Source organism: Calidris pugnax, unplaced genomic scaffold (genome assembly GCF_001431845.1).
Source record: "Calidris pugnax isolate Ruff unplaced genomic scaffold, ASM143184v1 scaffold219, whole genome shotgun sequence".
NCBI classification, from domain to species: Eukaryota; Metazoa; Chordata; class Aves; order Charadriiformes; family Scolopacidae; genus Calidris; species Calidris pugnax.
The window spans coordinates 13,935,639-13,952,693 of NW_015094507.1; the positions used below are offsets into that span (position 1 = coordinate 13,935,639).

General features: G+C 36.9%; 1 protein-coding gene across 1 annotated transcript in view; it reads left to right on the forward strand.

The window, feature by feature from the left end:
- The window catches only part of MMS22L (MMS22 like, DNA repair protein), a 91,317-nt gene that overhangs the window by 3,658 nt on the left and 70,604 nt on the right, over positions 1–17,055 (forward strand). Inside the window, exons 4-10 of the mRNA XM_014964442.1 lie at positions 1,703–1,828; positions 4,987–5,039; positions 7,874–7,961; positions 8,042–8,219; positions 9,293–9,386; positions 11,355–11,485; positions 16,383–16,496. Coding sequence (XP_014819928.1) covers positions 1,703–1,828; positions 4,987–5,039; positions 7,874–7,961; positions 8,042–8,219; positions 9,293–9,386; positions 11,355–11,485; positions 16,383–16,496 — 784 coding nt within the window. The remainder of the gene's footprint in view (positions 1–1,702; positions 1,829–4,986; positions 5,040–7,873; positions 7,962–8,041; positions 8,220–9,292; positions 9,387–11,354; positions 11,486–16,382; positions 16,497–17,055) is intronic.

A 17,055-nucleotide genomic window follows, 5' to 3' on the forward strand; every position in this document is an offset into this window, starting at 1 on the left:
CCCCCCTCCAGCTTTAATCGGGAAATCGGGATGATCCAGAGCATCTGCACAACGCTGGGAATGGATGGAGCAATGTTAGTTTAAAGGAAATAAAGCAGCCTGTTGTCCACTCATGCCCCGGAGGCTGTCACGCTAAATAAAGACATTATCAGAGAAAGAGCAGATACTTCAGCGCCTTCATGCCTGTTAATGACCCCGGCACCTTCCCAATCAATCCAGGGACTGGCTTTCCCACAGATGGTCCCTTGGAGACAGACTGCTGTGGCTTTAGTGGGAATAAATGGAAACAAAACAGTTAACAAATACCCAAAAATCTTTTTTTTTTTTTTTTTTTTTTTTTTTTTTTTTATATCGGAGCACATTCATTCGCATTGTTGTTCAGTTGTTGAGAGCCTGTGTCTGCACGAACAGATCTGTAGTGGATTCCACACTGACAAAGAAATGTTTCATGACAGAAACAATGTCATGTGAAAACTCACTCAGGAGCTTGTATGCAGCCAGGTTTCCCGGGTCACTACAGCCACGATAATACTGTTCTCCTGCCATTTATTCACCTTGTTTATTTGGATTGTAAAATCTTGGAAAAGTCCTGCATGTGAGGGACTACTCTATCTTCATTATCTAGAACAGGAATAACTGGATTTAATTGGTAAAGGCTTCAAAACAGACCAATGTTTAGGCAGTTGCCAAGTGAACTACAGGTGTTGTGGGAGATTCAGCCAATTCTTCCACAGATGCTCTTTTTGTGTCTGAAAACTGAATTGGTAATAGTGCACAGTTCAAGAAGAATAGAAATTTGGTGTGTAACACAAAACAGTATATTTTTTATTTTTAAAAATAAAAAAAATTCTTGCATCTTAGTGAATTCAGCTTCATCTACACAGAAGTATTTTATGGATTCAGTAGGAAAATTCTGAAATAATTTGTTTTGATGTCTTTGTTGTTATGCAGCTTGCTGTGGTATTTTGTTTTTTTTTTTGAAAGCACATTAGTGGAATATTTTTATATTTGCACAGTTAGTAGTGTTTTAACAATCTATACAGATGCCTGATTTTCACCACTTTGTGTAGAATGGTAATTGTGACTTTATTTTTCTTTTCCTTTAGCCAGAGCAAGGTGTAGTCATGACCTAGTGTTAGTTTAAGTTATAATAGTAAAGTCACATTTTGTGACCGTCAACAGCTTTTGTTAATGTGCTTTTATCAGTGTGTTCTATAGAAATATTATTAATGTATATAAAGGAGCAAATGTATGTTCTAGCATTAGTTCTTAGGCATGTAGTGTGCACTGAGACAGATTCCAAACATACACTTACAGGGGAGCATGTTATCTAACGTAGCATCCTTTTCTGTTCAGGACAGAAGGTATGTCATGTCTCAGCCTTTTTGTAAGCATGAAGATGCTTCAGGGTGGTAGCTTGTTAATTTTTATTTGTTTGTAAAATATACCTTGCCCTGTGACTGTATCAAGATTTTCTGCTCTTGAAGCTAGTTGTTGTCATATTTTATGTACTGTGTATTATATTGCTATAAACAGTGTAACAGTGTGTCTTTTGAAAGCACTACTTCAGCCTTCCTATCTATAGTATACATGTTGCTGATGTATTGATAAAATATCAGTGATACATAAGGCAGCTGTAGATATTGTATTCTATAGGTTTATTGCCAGGGAATGTATGAATATTGTTTGCTCTGTTTTACAGGGTTTTATTGAGATTAGATCCTTCTCCAAATGACTATGAAGATGATATAGTGGAAATGTTTGGCTTTCAGTGGGTTACTGAAACGGCATTAGTTGAATCCTGTGGACTTCTCTTTGGATTACTTAGGTATGATGATGTTAGTGTATTTTATAATTAATCCACTTCTGTAATTATACGCATCTTAAGGATGTAACAAACTTTACAGGTTTTTGAGAATAAAATCATAAAAGACTGTGGGCTGTGCAGTGCAGCCTAAAAGGTTATGCTGTCTGTCTGACACTCTAGTAAGTTATGGATAAGACACAGATTTCTCATGGAATTATGGGAAGAAGTAAATTTTGTGTTACAGGTTTTTAATATTATGAGACTTAATGATAAGCTTCTAAGCAGGGTGGTGCATACCTTAGCCATCACCAGATAAAAATTGGTAAGTACAGTTATTACATCAGTGTTGTGATTAATTTAGAAGGCTCCAGCTTCAGAATATATGAATAAACTATGTAAGATTTTCTTGAATGAGATTGTGCTACCGATATAATTATAGTTGGCTTTTAAAGATTTTAAATCCTTTTTTTTGGGCATAAAGAAAAGTGGAGGTTAAAAATCAAATAATGTAAATGCTGGATGCAGCACTTCCTTCAATTGTTTGGATTAGGATAGCTTCAGCAATCTCTTCAGATACAGTTTCTCGGTGTTTGACTAATTCTATGTAGATGTTTAATCTGGTCAATGCAAATACACAGATCACCAATAATCCTCTTTGCTACTGATAATCCTCAGGATGAACGGCACATACAGAGAGTGGATGGGAGAGGAGTTTTTGTATCATTCCTCAAATACATGTGGTATATTCCATTATTCCTTTTATTGTAGTGGATTCTTCCATCCCTTTAGGGTATGACCAAGGGCATGATGTGAAACAACATTAATAGGGTCTGGGTTATCGGAACACAATGGTATAGATGACCGGACCTATTTTAAAACCAGTATTATTTAACTCTGCTTGTTTGATGCAAGCTTTGACTTCACTGTGATTATTTTTATTTATTTATTTATTTTAATCTTATCAGGAAAGAGGTTGGAGGATAACTTAGTTAAAAGAAACAGTGTATCCCTTTCAGTATTAGTCTGATCTGTTTATTAACATAAAATCACTGGGCAGTGAGACAGTGATGTGATTGATCTCTTGAATTAAATATTTTTTTTTTTTCTGTAATATAAACTGCTCTGTAATTGTAATAGAGATGAACTTAAGGCATAATATATTTTATTGTGTTTTTTTAAGTTATTCAAGCTATACATGTTTTAAAACCTACTGAACTGGTAGGAATAATGGATTTTAGCTAACTCTTGGCTGTGAGAGCTTGGTTGCTAAGCTGTCTTTTGGTGTGACAAGTCCCTCTGCAAAGATATTCTCTCTTCCAGTTCATTTGTTCACTCATAAAATGGAACACTTTCATTTATAGACCAGTTGACAACTGAAAGTAGGAAAACTCCTTTTTCCATTGTAGAAATCATGTGTTAAGTACAAGGTATAATGATTCTTGAGGGCAAGGTGCCTGTAAATAGTTCGGTTTATAAAGTGCAGATAATATCTATGTTTAAATGCATACTTACAGAAACCTAGTCTTTTGTAATGTGTGTGTAAATATTAAATATTGTTATTTAATATTTTTAGATATTGTCAATAATAATAATACTATTATACAGTAGAACTGCAAGTTAAAAACATTAATTGCACAGTAAAAGAATTCTTACCTGTGATGAGTGAGTGAAAGTGACTAGAACTATGTAACCATTGAAGTGGGTATATTAAGACAGTATGTCTTTGATTAATAAACAGATGAACTGGCTCAACTGTTAGAATATTTATTTGCAAATGAAATGATTAAAAACCATGAGGATCAATCTTTGAGGTCCAAATGCAAATTCAAATTAAAGTGACTTATGTAACTGATGATATCTTTGTTATGCTTCTCATGCCCAGTTTGTGCTTTTATCTTATCACTGTGTTCTATCTTTTGTCAATTCAGTGGAGAGTCTTTTATTTTTTCCTATGTGACTCCTTTCTGACACTCTCTAACCTTCAGCCTCAACAGCCCTCTTCCATAAGGTCCTCCTGCTTTAGACTTCCTTCCTTTCTACATGGTTGGAATACTTGAGAAGTTAATGCAGAAATTCAGCTTTGATTTCAAAACAAACAAACCTCACAACCCACCTAAATGGCTGAAGGTAATCTTGGGTAGCTGACAGGATTTTATCCAAGGAAAGAAGAGCGAAGGGGCGTAATTTTAATGTGTGCCTGCCCTTTAATATTCAGGTTACAACCTGGGGTTTTGGATCCTTGTAGGCACTTCCTAGTTTTAAGTTTATTTTTTTCATAAGAACATTTGATCTGGGTTGGATCCAAGTATCCTGTTTTTGAATCTTTCAGTAGTTGCTGCTTTGACTGTATAAGAAATGAGGCAGAGAGCTCCTTCTTCAATTTATGCAGCATTTTCTTTCAAAAGTCTGTCTTACACAGTTGCGCTTTTCATGTATTCAGTTTAGTACCACGTTATCTCTGTGGAGACTCTGCTTGAGACCACTTGAAAATAACAGTTGTTGCGGAATATGGCTGAGTACTTACCTACGTTACAGCTTTTTTAATTTTCATTTGCAGTGGTAGTTAACAGCTTCTTTAAAAGTGCTCTTCCCCCTCCAAAGCTGAACTGAGTTTTAACTTTTCTAGAGACACTTTCTCCTTTTCTCTACTGTATTTGTTGCTGTTTATCTTTTGTGCTCAAGTTAAGCAGCAGACCACTCTAAGCAGGAAGCGGGAAAAGCTGCTGACAGAATTTACTAGTGTTCATTCACAAATGAATCAATTTAGCGTATACTGAGCCACAAGGACTAATTTTCATCTTTATTCTGTGGTAAAATATGTAGTTGAGTTGCACTTTCGCAAAGATCACAGGGAATGGCTTTCGGGGTTTTTGTGTGTGTATGATTGTTGTTTTTTTTTTCTTCCCCTGATATGTAGCTTATTTTGTATTTGTTGTTACTTTACTGTGTTTAATCTATTAAAACCAAGCAAAAAATCTGTCCATTGTCATCCCTTCACACTTGGATGTGTCTGTTGCCTTCAGCTAATACTCTTTCCTATGTTACGTTTCTGTAAGCTTTTTCAGAAATGCAGAACAAGGAACAGCTCTCACCTCTTGTTATATTTAGATCTTATTAAAATGTAGTTAAACAACTTTTACCAATGTAAATACCGTAAACCTTTGTATTCCTTTAATTAGGCAACAGATATACAGACTGGAAAACCTAGTACAAATGAGTTCGTCTGATTTTGGTAAGTTTAACACATTTAATTTGACATTGAGATAGGTGTTTTCATTATAGAAGTACATTATCACAGATCACACTTGTGCTTTGACTCTTGACCAAGAGCTCATGGAATGGGCTACAGAACAGCATAAACCTGCAGTAAGGGTATGGATATAGGCAACCAAGGGATGTAAGCTAGTGTGAAAATAGTGGAAATGTTGCCAGTTTGCAGCCAGATCAGCCTGTGCAGTAGGTGCACAGGCAATTCTGACCTCAGTGGGATATTTCGCATTAATTTGACTTGAGCTAAGATGTCACTCCTAAGGTAGAACTACCTTGTAACTTGGTTAATTAAAAATGGAGAGTTGCATCAAGTTCCCAATAACTATTTTAGTTACAAAGGCAGCAGTTGGGACTTTTTTCACTGTTCTCTTGGCTTCCATTTAAACAAGTAGTTATATTTACTTAGTTTAGAGTTATTTACAAACTTAATTTGTGTTTGCTGCAGGATCAATAAAATGAGATCACTACAAAATGCTTTGTTTCAATTAAATACTAAGGCATGAGAAGTAGTATGTTTCTGAAGGATTATTGCAGCCTTGGGCTTATTGTAAGTTGGAAGGCTGAATTACTTAGCAAAGTTGAGAAGTTCAGTAATTACTCAGAAATAAACTGACTGTAGTATCTTCTCATTACAGACAAATTGTTAGTGTTCTAAGAATACAAGTGAATATTTTAATATTTTGGTTTGATATTCTCATGCTCTGGCATTTAAATTATCAATTTATCAATTTTTTTCATGTTGATTGTATCTTAAAAAGTCTGATTTTGTTGACAGTGAATATGTAACTGGAAATAGCCTTATTTTAAATTAAATTTGAACTTTTGTATAGTAGCTGGACACCAATAAACTGTTCTGTAATTCTTTTTCCTCACATTTAAGCATCTGCTTGGTTCTCTTCTCTGTATCCTGTTCTTCCTCTTGTCAAATAAGCTAGAAAAATAAAAATCTGTTGAATTTTATGCTTTGCACCAGGCTTTCTTTGTGACTTAGAGCAAATCACTGATATATCCATGACTTAGTTCCCCCTTGGTACAAGCAGGCTAGTGGTAGAGGAATGTAGTGAGGATTAAAATATTTAAAATGATCAGGCAGTGTGATGTTAGGTATTACTGATGTCTTAAATAAATGCACTCTTGCCACTATTTAAGACCTCAGTTTAGAGTTTTACCTCAGTAAATCTTTGTTGTGCATATATTTTTATACAGACATCAATATCATACATTTCATTTAATTTCCTATTAGTCTTTATGAGCTCTGGAGACTTCACACTGAGAATTGTGTAATATGGAAGCTACATAAAATCTTTTCTTATGCTCTGTGTTGCTTTTGAAAATGCCTGATCTGTTCTTAACACTCTGCTGTTCCTATTTTGTTCCACTTATTTCATTGATCAGTGACTTGACCGTATGCAAAAGATCTTGGAGGGAAATACTATAATATAAAATTTTGCTTAAATAGAACTTCTGAGAACTTATGATAAAATATTTGTAATTTCTACAAAGCAGTGGTAATATCTATAAATAATTCATTTGGAACAGAGTGGTTTGAGCCTCTAAACCTATGGTTCATTACCATGGCTTCATATGTGGTGGAGGTAGACTGTACACTGGAATATTGCTTCACTCAGTGAGTGTTGTTGCTCAGAAGATACTGAGGTAGACTTATATCTACATAAATTCATTTGTGGGGTCTGTAACGAGGGCATATGTAAACCTCAGTTACCTGAAGGGGATGGGGAAAACAAAGAGGAGAGAACAAGAACAGGAAAGAGAAGACTCCCCAGTGGACAGCTGGGGAGAGGAGCAAAGGTGGCTGCCTTTCCCTGGACATGCAGTCCAGTGCAGGAGGGGACAAAGAGGTTTTGTCACACATCTCCTCTAGTACATCATACTTTGATTGTGACCTGCTCAAACTCCTTGTTTGCTTTTCCCATTTATGGTGCTCCTAATGATTGGCATGCGCTTAATCAAGTACAAGTGTTGCAGGCTGATTGGTTGCTAAACATTGGTGTATATATATTGTTGGGCAGCAGTTATTGGGTATTTAAATGACTTTATCTGTTTTGTTATGCACTAAGTTTCATCTTTCTCTCATACAAGCCGAAAGCTACAAGGCAAGGTGTAGGAATAACTAAGGAGTGATTCTCACACCACTGGCAATAGCTTCCCATAAATCTCTGCCATAATGATGGTGTTTGAGCTTGCAAGTGCAAGATAAGGAGGGTAAGACCATGAGAACAGCAGCTTCAGAGAGCAAAGGAAAGGAAACACAGAGCTTCAATAAGTGGCTGAAAGGATGTGGAGCTGCAAGTGAAAGGCAGGCTACAGGGTCGTGGAAGGATGGCTCGTAGAATTACACATTTTATGGCACTGTGCAACAGTCTGATGCTTCCTAGGAGGAGAAGTTACATGTTTCCACATAAGTCCATCTGCCTAAGTTCCCCAACAGAAAAAGATGCTGAGAAATTGTTTCACACTTGTTTTCTCTGAAGGTGTCTTGGAAGCAGATGAGGAACTAGGGATGAATGATTTCTTCTAGTACTGATTGCTTTCCTGAGGGACTGGATGCCTTCTTTTCCCTCTGGATATGTGCCTGAGATGATAAAATAAAGAATGTATCCCTCTGGCAAGATGACATTTATAAGTGGGCGTTTGCCACCAGCCACCTCCTAAGTTGTCCTCAGAAAAGAGGGTGGCTTTCTGGTGGTCTGGTTTAATTATTGTGGAGAATGCATACATGATGTGAGGCATAGTGTGGGCACATCTGTTTTAAGCTATTCCTCTCTTTTACTTCAGGTCAAGCTGCAAACTTGCACTCTGAAGCGGAGAGCATCAGGCATCAGTGTATTGAGTTTTTGCATTATGTGAAGGTTTTCATCTTCAGGTGAGATTTGCACACAATTTACTAACTTATGTACTGAGCTTTTGTGTAGCTCTTCTCTGACTGTGTGTCTGTGTGTTCAGGTATGTGGAACCCCCTAAACTGGAAAGTGATGGAATGCTTCATCCATATGAAGAACTAGAAGCTCAGTTACCCTCAGTGTTGGTGGAAGAGCTTCATGCTTTGACCATGCACATTGGTCACCTTTGTGAACTTCCTAGTAGTGTCCTGGCAGCATTTACTATTCAACATCAGGCAAAGGTTGATGTCTTTTATAATTTTAATTTCTTCTGTGTAGCAGTGTGTGTTCAACTTTATAAATTTTGACTGAACAAGACTGAATGTTTCTTCAGGCTGAAATCAAAGTTATGCTTTATATTTTGGGTTTTTTTCCCCTTTCTGAACTAAGTGCCATCCCACACTTGACAAACACAACTAATGAGCTCTGGATTTTCTGTTGTTGTTTTTATTTATCTATTTACTTCTATGTTTTATAGCTTTTAGAATTCTTCTTGCACTATACAAATGATAATATGAATTACAGGTAGATAAGTAGGCTTGAATTAGCATAGTGTGTTTAAAAAATTCCTTGGAGTTTGTCCTTACTAATGTTTAAAACTTCTGAACTTCCCAGTAGGAGGGGCACTTTTTTAGAAATACATTCTGAAATCTGACTCAAAATAGGAAAAGATCATGCATATAAAGAAGAAAAGTGCAGACATGGAAGTAAGCGCTCCCAACATTAAACACTAGTGAAGTATACACCATTGATTTGTGTGTACATCTAATAACTAATGCTTTCAAATCTTTTAGAAAGAAAAAAGAAATTTCAGTCTTAACTTGTAAAATCTGATACCTGGAGGTGAATTATCCACTGAGACGCAGCATTTTGAATCTTTCTGTTTGTTTAGCTTGTCAGTAGGGCTACTGTTGAAAAAGTACTTTCAAGTAAACTTTAGGGAAGACAATATTGAAATTTTGGAATTACTTTAAGAGCGCACTTTAGCAGTTTGTGTGCTACCTAATACCTTTCTGGAAAAGAAAGGATAACTAAGGTGTTATAACCTGCCAAGCTTGAATCAAGACGTATTCAAATTGTAGTTTAGATTATATTAAAGACTTCATGAACATCCTCTATCGACAGAATTAACTGTCATGAAGGTTTCTTTTATTATTTTTTTTCTTTAACTGAATGACATGGTTGAATCTTACAGTGTGTTTGATAATAGATATCCATAATGTTAATTGCAGGCAAAATGTATGCTCATCTTTATACAGTATCCAGAATTCACTAAAGAAATGTTAAAAATAAATGTGTGTATTTCTAATCACAGATTTTTCCCCCATCATGGCATTTACTACACCTCCACTTGGATATTAATTGGCTAGTATTGGAAATTCTTCATATACTAGGTGAAAAAATGATGAGTAAGTATGTGGGGTTTTTTTCTTGAACTTATTCTTGTACATATGACTTACCTGGTTTTCTCATCTTAATTTGTCCAGAATCATTTACTACTTTTTGGTAGTTTTTAAACATAGCTATATTTAATTGGGTAGATTCAAATATGGTGAAAGTAGGTTCTCTGTGACTCTTCATGTTGCTCAAATTAAATGAAATATTATTAGGAATTTGTTGTATCAAAACTTGTCCAGGATTACGAAACTTATTCTCAACCAACACAACATACTAAATATTTAGTAACAATACACTTTTTGACATTGCAAATAAAAATGCATTTGCAGATGTGCAGAATGCGCAACACTGAACAACAATTTGATGGAAACAATGTAGGAAAAGTGTCCGAGGATGGACCAGAACAAAGAATCTCAGAACAGAGAATTTGCGTTGTTAACCATATGGGATACTAAGAAAATGCTGGGCAAAAGAAGAAGCCTCAGTAAAAGAAGAAAAGGGCAAAGCAATACATGTTTGTTTTTTTTTTAAAAAAGGGCAAAAAGTATATTGATAAGAGTAAGCTGTTCATAGAAGCTAGATAAAAAAGGGTCATAGAATGCAAGCGAAGAACCCAACTTCAAAGTAGTTCACTTTGATGAAGAAGAATTGTTAAAATACAGAAGAGGAATTTATTTGCTTTGTGAGAATCATGTCTATCGTTCATGTCCATGCTAGCAAAATAAATCCCAAAATGTATTTTCTTCTATAACCATTGTGTCACTAGAACCAAACTCTCTCCACCACCCAGTTGTATGAATTACGAATTATCACTGTAAGTTCCATATAGGAATCACAACAATTAGGGTAACATCAAGGTGTAGAAAGAATGCACTGTATGTTTAGCCCGGGTAACTGGTACTAAATCTGAGCTCTTGGACTAGCTTTTGCTTGTTTTGAGAGCTGTCACAACCCAGCCTTGCTCAGATTAATGCATCTTCACTGTTACTGCATGTCTCTGTTACCAGATCATGTGTGGGTTGGGTGTTTGTTCTATAATTCTAAGTTTCTTTTATATCCATTTTGGGATAACCTGTTTTTCTTTTCGGGGGCCTTTTGGAGAAAGGATAGAAAAACTCTTTGAAAGCAACTTATTGTTCAGAATTCTATACTTATTTCTAGATATAGTTCTGAGTAATAATGCAGTAATCCATTTTCATAAGCTCATGATTTTTAACATTTAGTAATCAAGACAGTAGTATCTCTGCATGTATTATCTTATCTTGTATTCTTACATGCCTTGTAGAATTTCTTAGGTTCTCATCTTGTTCTGTAAAGTGTGCTGAGTGGAAACTTCACACTGCTGAGACCAACGGCAGGATAGTGGGTTCAGGGCTTCACCCTGCATTTCCAAGAATAAAATACAGGCTTGGTCTATGTATCTTCTGTTCCACTGATGTCAAGGGGGTTGTAGTGTTGTAAAGCTTGTGGGATAAGATCATTCAGCCTCTTAACTTTACCATTTTATCTGTGTTAATGTCTACAAATGCTCAAGCTGGAATATGATCGTGCCAGCTTTTTACATCAACACATCCAAAGGAAAGTGTTAGACCTCTCCAGAATTGTTTGTCATCAACTTGCATATCTGCAAAACATGTCATGATTTCAGAACATGCGCACTGGAATGTGACAAAGAGGAACTTGCAGATAAATAAATCTTTATTCTGCTGCAAAAACTGTGCCAATAAAAGGCTGTAAAGTGCCAAACTATTTTACTGTCAACCAGAATAATACCAGATTTCAGTGTAATAATAAAGGGTCTAGTTTGGACTTAGAATGGATGAACTTTCCCAAATGAGTTTATAAATTAAAATTACCTATGGCTTAACAAACCAATTCTAAGATATAGATATAAAATAGAAAAAAACATATCCTGTCTGTCTTGTATTCCTACAGCCAAACCCAGGATTAAATAGGTCTAATTTTCTTTTGTCTTTTAGGACAAGTTGTATATGCTAACCATTTCATAAATCTAACTGGAGAGAATTTAACCAGTGTCAGTTTGTTTGAAAAACACTGTGGAAGTCTCATATCTGATTTAATAAGTTTGTCTGTCAACAAGTATATAAAGGTAACTTTTTTTTCTTTATATAGGACACGGGCAGTTAGATGCTTGTATTGGGAACCATATGAATTAGATATTGCACCGATGCATAGATGACTTCTTACTGCTAAGTTTTAAATGTTATGTATGGCTTTATATCTCCATGTTTTAAAGAGTGTTATTTGTTAGGAGCTCAAATTGTGTTATATTTATTCATGACCATCTGGCAGTTGAATGAGAGAGTAATATTGAAATGCGCTGTGTACAGAGCAGAAGTGAGTGCCACATTTTGTAAGTTCAGTGTTCCAGGTTTAATGCCAAACATGGCACAGTCTAAAAGGTTTAGAGCTATAGATGCAAAAAAAAAATAATCTTGTCAAACTCTCTCAACAGGAACAAAAAGAGAATAACTGTAATGCTGGCAGTAAGCTAACTGGACACTTGCAGAATGTCATATTACAGTTTGTTGTGGCACTGTTCCTACTGCCACCACCGCATCTTTCTGTTACAATGCTTCTACGTTTGTCAAGGGAAACCTTGTACTTTTCTTTTCTTTTTCTTTTTCTTTCCTTCAGTAGCTACAGTGTTTTTGTCACTTGTTTTGAGCACTCCAAAGCTAGAAAGTCATCATAGCTCCACATAGCAGCTTGCAAAAAAGCTGCGTAATCTTCTTTGCTGTGTCATTGTGCAAGCTGCTTTGGGTGGGTATGTGTGGTCCATGAGTGCAGGACTGAACTCTGAGAATAAATAGCAGTGACCACTGTATAATTCATGCTTTCCTAGTACAAAGAGATGAAAAATGGAGTTCCCCTTCTTTCATATTACTATTTGGGGCAGGTGCGGGGGGGGGAGGAAATGGCCATAGTAGCATTAGATAACTTCTTTTAAACTATCTTGCTGTAGAGAATCTTTTAAAATCAGTTTTGATCTATTAAATTATCAGATAATATTGCAACTCCCTCCCCCATCAAAAGGCAAATAAATGAGAGTAATTTTTTGAAAGGACGATTCAAATAGTATCTGTTGACCACTGTGCTGGATGGTAGGCTTTGAAATGTCAGATGTTAAAATGATAGATTCATCCTACTTCCATAGAGCCACATTACAAAGAGAGAAGATTGCTTTGCCACTGCTTTTTCTTCATCTCTCTCTAGGCTTGGCCTGCACAGCTTGAATCAGTTTTATTTGAGAGCAATTTCTGAAGTGGAGCTTGGACTTGAGCTGCACCTTCAGCTGGTGCCTCCATATGCATTCATTGCTATAATCCAGTAATAGAAATAACTTCCCTCAAAACTGTTGAAAACACAAAGGATAACCACAATAGCTTACACTGTCAGCTTACCACTAAAACACTAAGCTTTTGGCTGGGAATATTCAGAAGCACAGCTCTGAACATTTGTGGGTAACCTTAGAAGGAGGGACATATTCCACACTCATCTTTCCAGATCTGTTTCTTGGGCAGCTCTGGTGACTTGGATTTGCTTGACTTGGTTCATATACTGAGCCCGTTGTGCTCTGAGATAGTTTTGGCAGAGATGTCCTTGGATGTCTTCTGTCTGTTTTCAGCAGCACATCTCTGGGGCAGCAGAGCTCTGTTGCCCCAACAGTACCACAGTTTGAGGTTATAACCCTTCTTACCCAGACACTGAACTCGGGATGTTGCAAGAGGAAATCCAGACTATCTCTGAAAAAAACAATGTCTCAGTAATCCTTAGTCTGACAAATACCTGTATGGTGTCTTGCTTTGATACTACTAGCCAAACTCTATCCTGGATGGATACTGCACATCTCCATCAGAAGAGACCCTGCTATCTTGCAGAAGAGCACGATAGTAGGTGCAAGTAGTAGATGAAGAAACCTAGTTGCTGCAACAACTAGTTCTCCATGTAAAAGGCTTGAAAGTCTCACTTGTAAGATAGTTTGTGTTCCTAATACTTCCATAAATCCCTCCAGTGTTACACTGCATCTAATAAGTAGACTGCCTCTTTCTGAGGGATCTGTTTTGCTCTTTGGTGATGAGTCACAACCAGAGTATTTCTGAGATGCTTCAGTAGTTAAATAATGAATTTTTCAATGGACTCTAGTGGTTACACTGATGCTTATTCTCAATTTAATATTGACATAAGATTAATTCAGGTTGTTGAGAGATTCCTGTAACAGATCTTGAACTAGAAGCGTGAGGTGGCATAGGCAGATGGAAAGCTCTAAACAGCATACGTGGAATGTGAATAATAGAATTATTTTATATATTTCAGTCTTGATATCATGATGTTCTTAAATTGATTGTCAAGGTCCACCCTGGAAATTTCATAGCGTAAGCAGGGTTCTTTACAGAGAGAGAAAAACAAACTATGTGTCACATTTATAAATTCATATTTCACTGAATTTCACTGAATTTCACTGAATTTCTAGAGTTGGAAGGGACCATAGAGATCATCTAGTCCAACTCCCCTGCTGAAGCAGGATTGCCTAGAGCTAGAGCATGTTACTCAGGACTACATCCAGGCGGGTTTTGAAAATCTCCAAAGAAGGGGACTCCACAACCTCCCTGGGCAGCCTGTTCCAGGGTTCCGTCACCCTCACCGTGAAGAAGTTTCTCCTCATATTTGAGTGGAACCTCTTATGTTCCAACTTGTGCCCGTTGCCCCTCGTCCTCTCGGTGGGAACCACTGAAAAGAGTCTGGCTCCCTCCTCCTTCAACCCTCCCTTGAGATACTTGTAGGCGTTGATAAGGTCTCCCCTCAGCCTTCTCTTCTCCAGACTAAAGAGTCCCAGCTCTCTCAGTCTCTCCTCATAAGGGAGATGCTCCAATCCCTGAATCATCTTTGTAGCCCTACGCTGGACTCTTTCTAGTAGTTCCCTGTCCCTCTTGAACTGGGGAGCCCAGAACTGGACACAGTACTCCAGTTGTGGCCTCACCAGTGCAGAGTAGAGGGGGAGAATGACTTCCCTTGACCTGCTGGCTACACTCTTCCCTATACAACCCAAGATACCATTGGCCTTCCTGGCCGCAAGAGCACACTGTTTACTCATTGCCATTTTACTGTCCACCAGGACCCCTAGATCTTTCTCTTCAGTAGTTGCCTCTAGCGGGTCCACCCCTAACCTGTATTGGTGCCTGACATTCTTCTTCCCCAGGTGCAGGACCCTACACTTTTCCCTGTTGAACCTCATGAGGTTCTTCTTTGCCCAGCCCTCCAGCCTGTCCAAGTCTCGCTGGATGGCAGCACAGCCCTCCGGGGTGTCAGCCACTCCTCCCAGTTTGGTATCATCAGCAAACTTGCTGAGGATACACTCTGTCCCCTCGTCCAGGTCACTGATGAATATATTAAACAGCACGGAATTTCTAATTAACTGTTCAGTATTTAAACCTGATTTGGAGCTGTATGAAAACAGTAGTTGTAAACATATTACAACAACAGGTGGATGATAAATAAAAAGTCTGTACAGTTATAGAATATTTTATAGATTTGAAACTACTAGTGATATACTTGCTCTTCTAATTGTGAGAGTGGTTTTTCGTCACTCACTCTTCTGTAATGTCTCTTTTGTGCGGCTACTGCTGTCACTGACATTGCATATTTTGATTTAAATTTTTATTTTATGCCATTAGGTTTCAAAATTCAGAGAGGGTTTTAAGTACAAGTGTAATTTGAGAATAGTTGTGCATGAATGGATCAGGAAGAGCATGAGGATATAAAAATTCAGCATTCGTCTCATTAAATCTAGGTGTCTAGGAGTTAGTTAGCTAAACTAGTCACCTTAGGTTTTTTTTTGCTGTCGGGGAAGGACAGAAACAGTTCTGGAGTGATTTAGATGAATTAGTTGCTCTAGGTGCCCAGTTCCCTCTGTTTTCTTTAGAGGACTGTAGGTTGATCATTCAAACTTGGACTACTCATTGTTTAGGGATACACTGAGTATGAGCTGCTTGGTCTTGCCTCTTTTCTTTCTACATTTCTGCCTTTGTGTCCTTGCTGAAGGTAAAATATGCTGAATTACGCTGTTTAAACAAAGATTTTTCTCACTGTTTTTACCACTTCTGAATACAGTTCCATGGATTCATAGGTCCTAAGACAGCGTAAGTAAAGTTTTGTCTATACTATGATTATTTCAAATACAGTGCTGGTAGGTCTTAAAAACATTAAAGTGTACAGAGAATTTTTATGTATTTAGCACTTCCTTTTGCTGTTTTGCTTATTTTGTTTCACAATTCAGGGAATGTAAAACTGAAAGATGAATCACAAGAAGACTACTTTGCATTTGAAATGCATCAGTCTGAGTGAATTTTGTTAAATATGGAATAGTAATCAAATAACGTACATGACTTGAAATATGCTGTTTTCTGCATATTAAAAGAATGCCTTGCAGTAAATTTACCGAAAAGCAGATTTTGTGAAATGTTGTGGGAACATTAACATCCTCACGCCAACAGAAACATATTCCACTAGCGTTATGCCTAGTCATTAAGGATTTTTCAGTTAAAAATAACAACAATAATAGCTATTAAATCATTTGAAATCTCTTTCTTATCTTCCCAAGAACATCAAGAAAATCTAATCAATCATTTTCTCTTTTCCGTACTGTCAGACAACGAATCAGTATTTATTGCAATTCCTTTTCATTTAGGCCTCAGCATCCCATTTTCATTTGATTAAATAATGTTTGAAAGTGGCTTAGAAGAAACTAAGAAATAGTACAACCTATAACTTATGTAGAATTAGGAAACAGTCTTTGTTGTGTGAGAGACATATTTTGGATTTTAATGGAATAATGCACTTTGCAATATGTAATTGTAGCTATATTACTTAACTGCAAAAAAACCCCACGAAACTAAACAACCAAATCAAGAGGAAGTATTGGTACATAAAATAAAATTTCAAAAATAACACTTCTCTGAATAATTGTATTGCATATTCTCTTTCAGGTGAGACCTTCTGAGGCTCTTACTAGTCACCATTACTCCTGTACGTGCATTAAAGAATTATGGATTCTACTTATTCAGCTGCTGGACCACAGAAATAAAGGATCTCACACAGAGGTAATGGAAGAATACTGTTACATATGCATGTGTGTTATATATGCAATACAGGCACCAAATATTCCCAGATGGCTGTGAATGCACTAGTTCCCTTATCTGATGGTAGAACCCAAGTTCATATTTGCTTTAGGAGGGCTGCACACGAACTGGGTGCTTTAGGCTGCCGTCCTGAATGTGCGTCGAGCCCTCATGCTAGGTTTGCAGCATACCCTTTGGTTATGACCTAGGGCACTGATTGATAAGGAGTGCTCCTTGTGCTAAGGAAAGCAAAGCAAAGGAACAGACTGTGAAAGTTGTGTGGTAGAACAGAAAGAAAAAGAAAAGAAACCATCTTTACCCGTTTTTTTTAAATTTTTATTATTATTTGCAATTTGTGTGTTGCGTCATGCAGTGATTCATCTCCAGGTACTAGAAACACAGGTACAGTCAGACCAATGATCCATCTAGTCCATATTTCTGATGCCCTCTTGTAGAGGGTAACTACATTTACAAGAATAACCTGTTTTTTGTTTTTGAATCTTGTAGTTGCTGACATCTTTTGATGTCCCCTTATACTTTG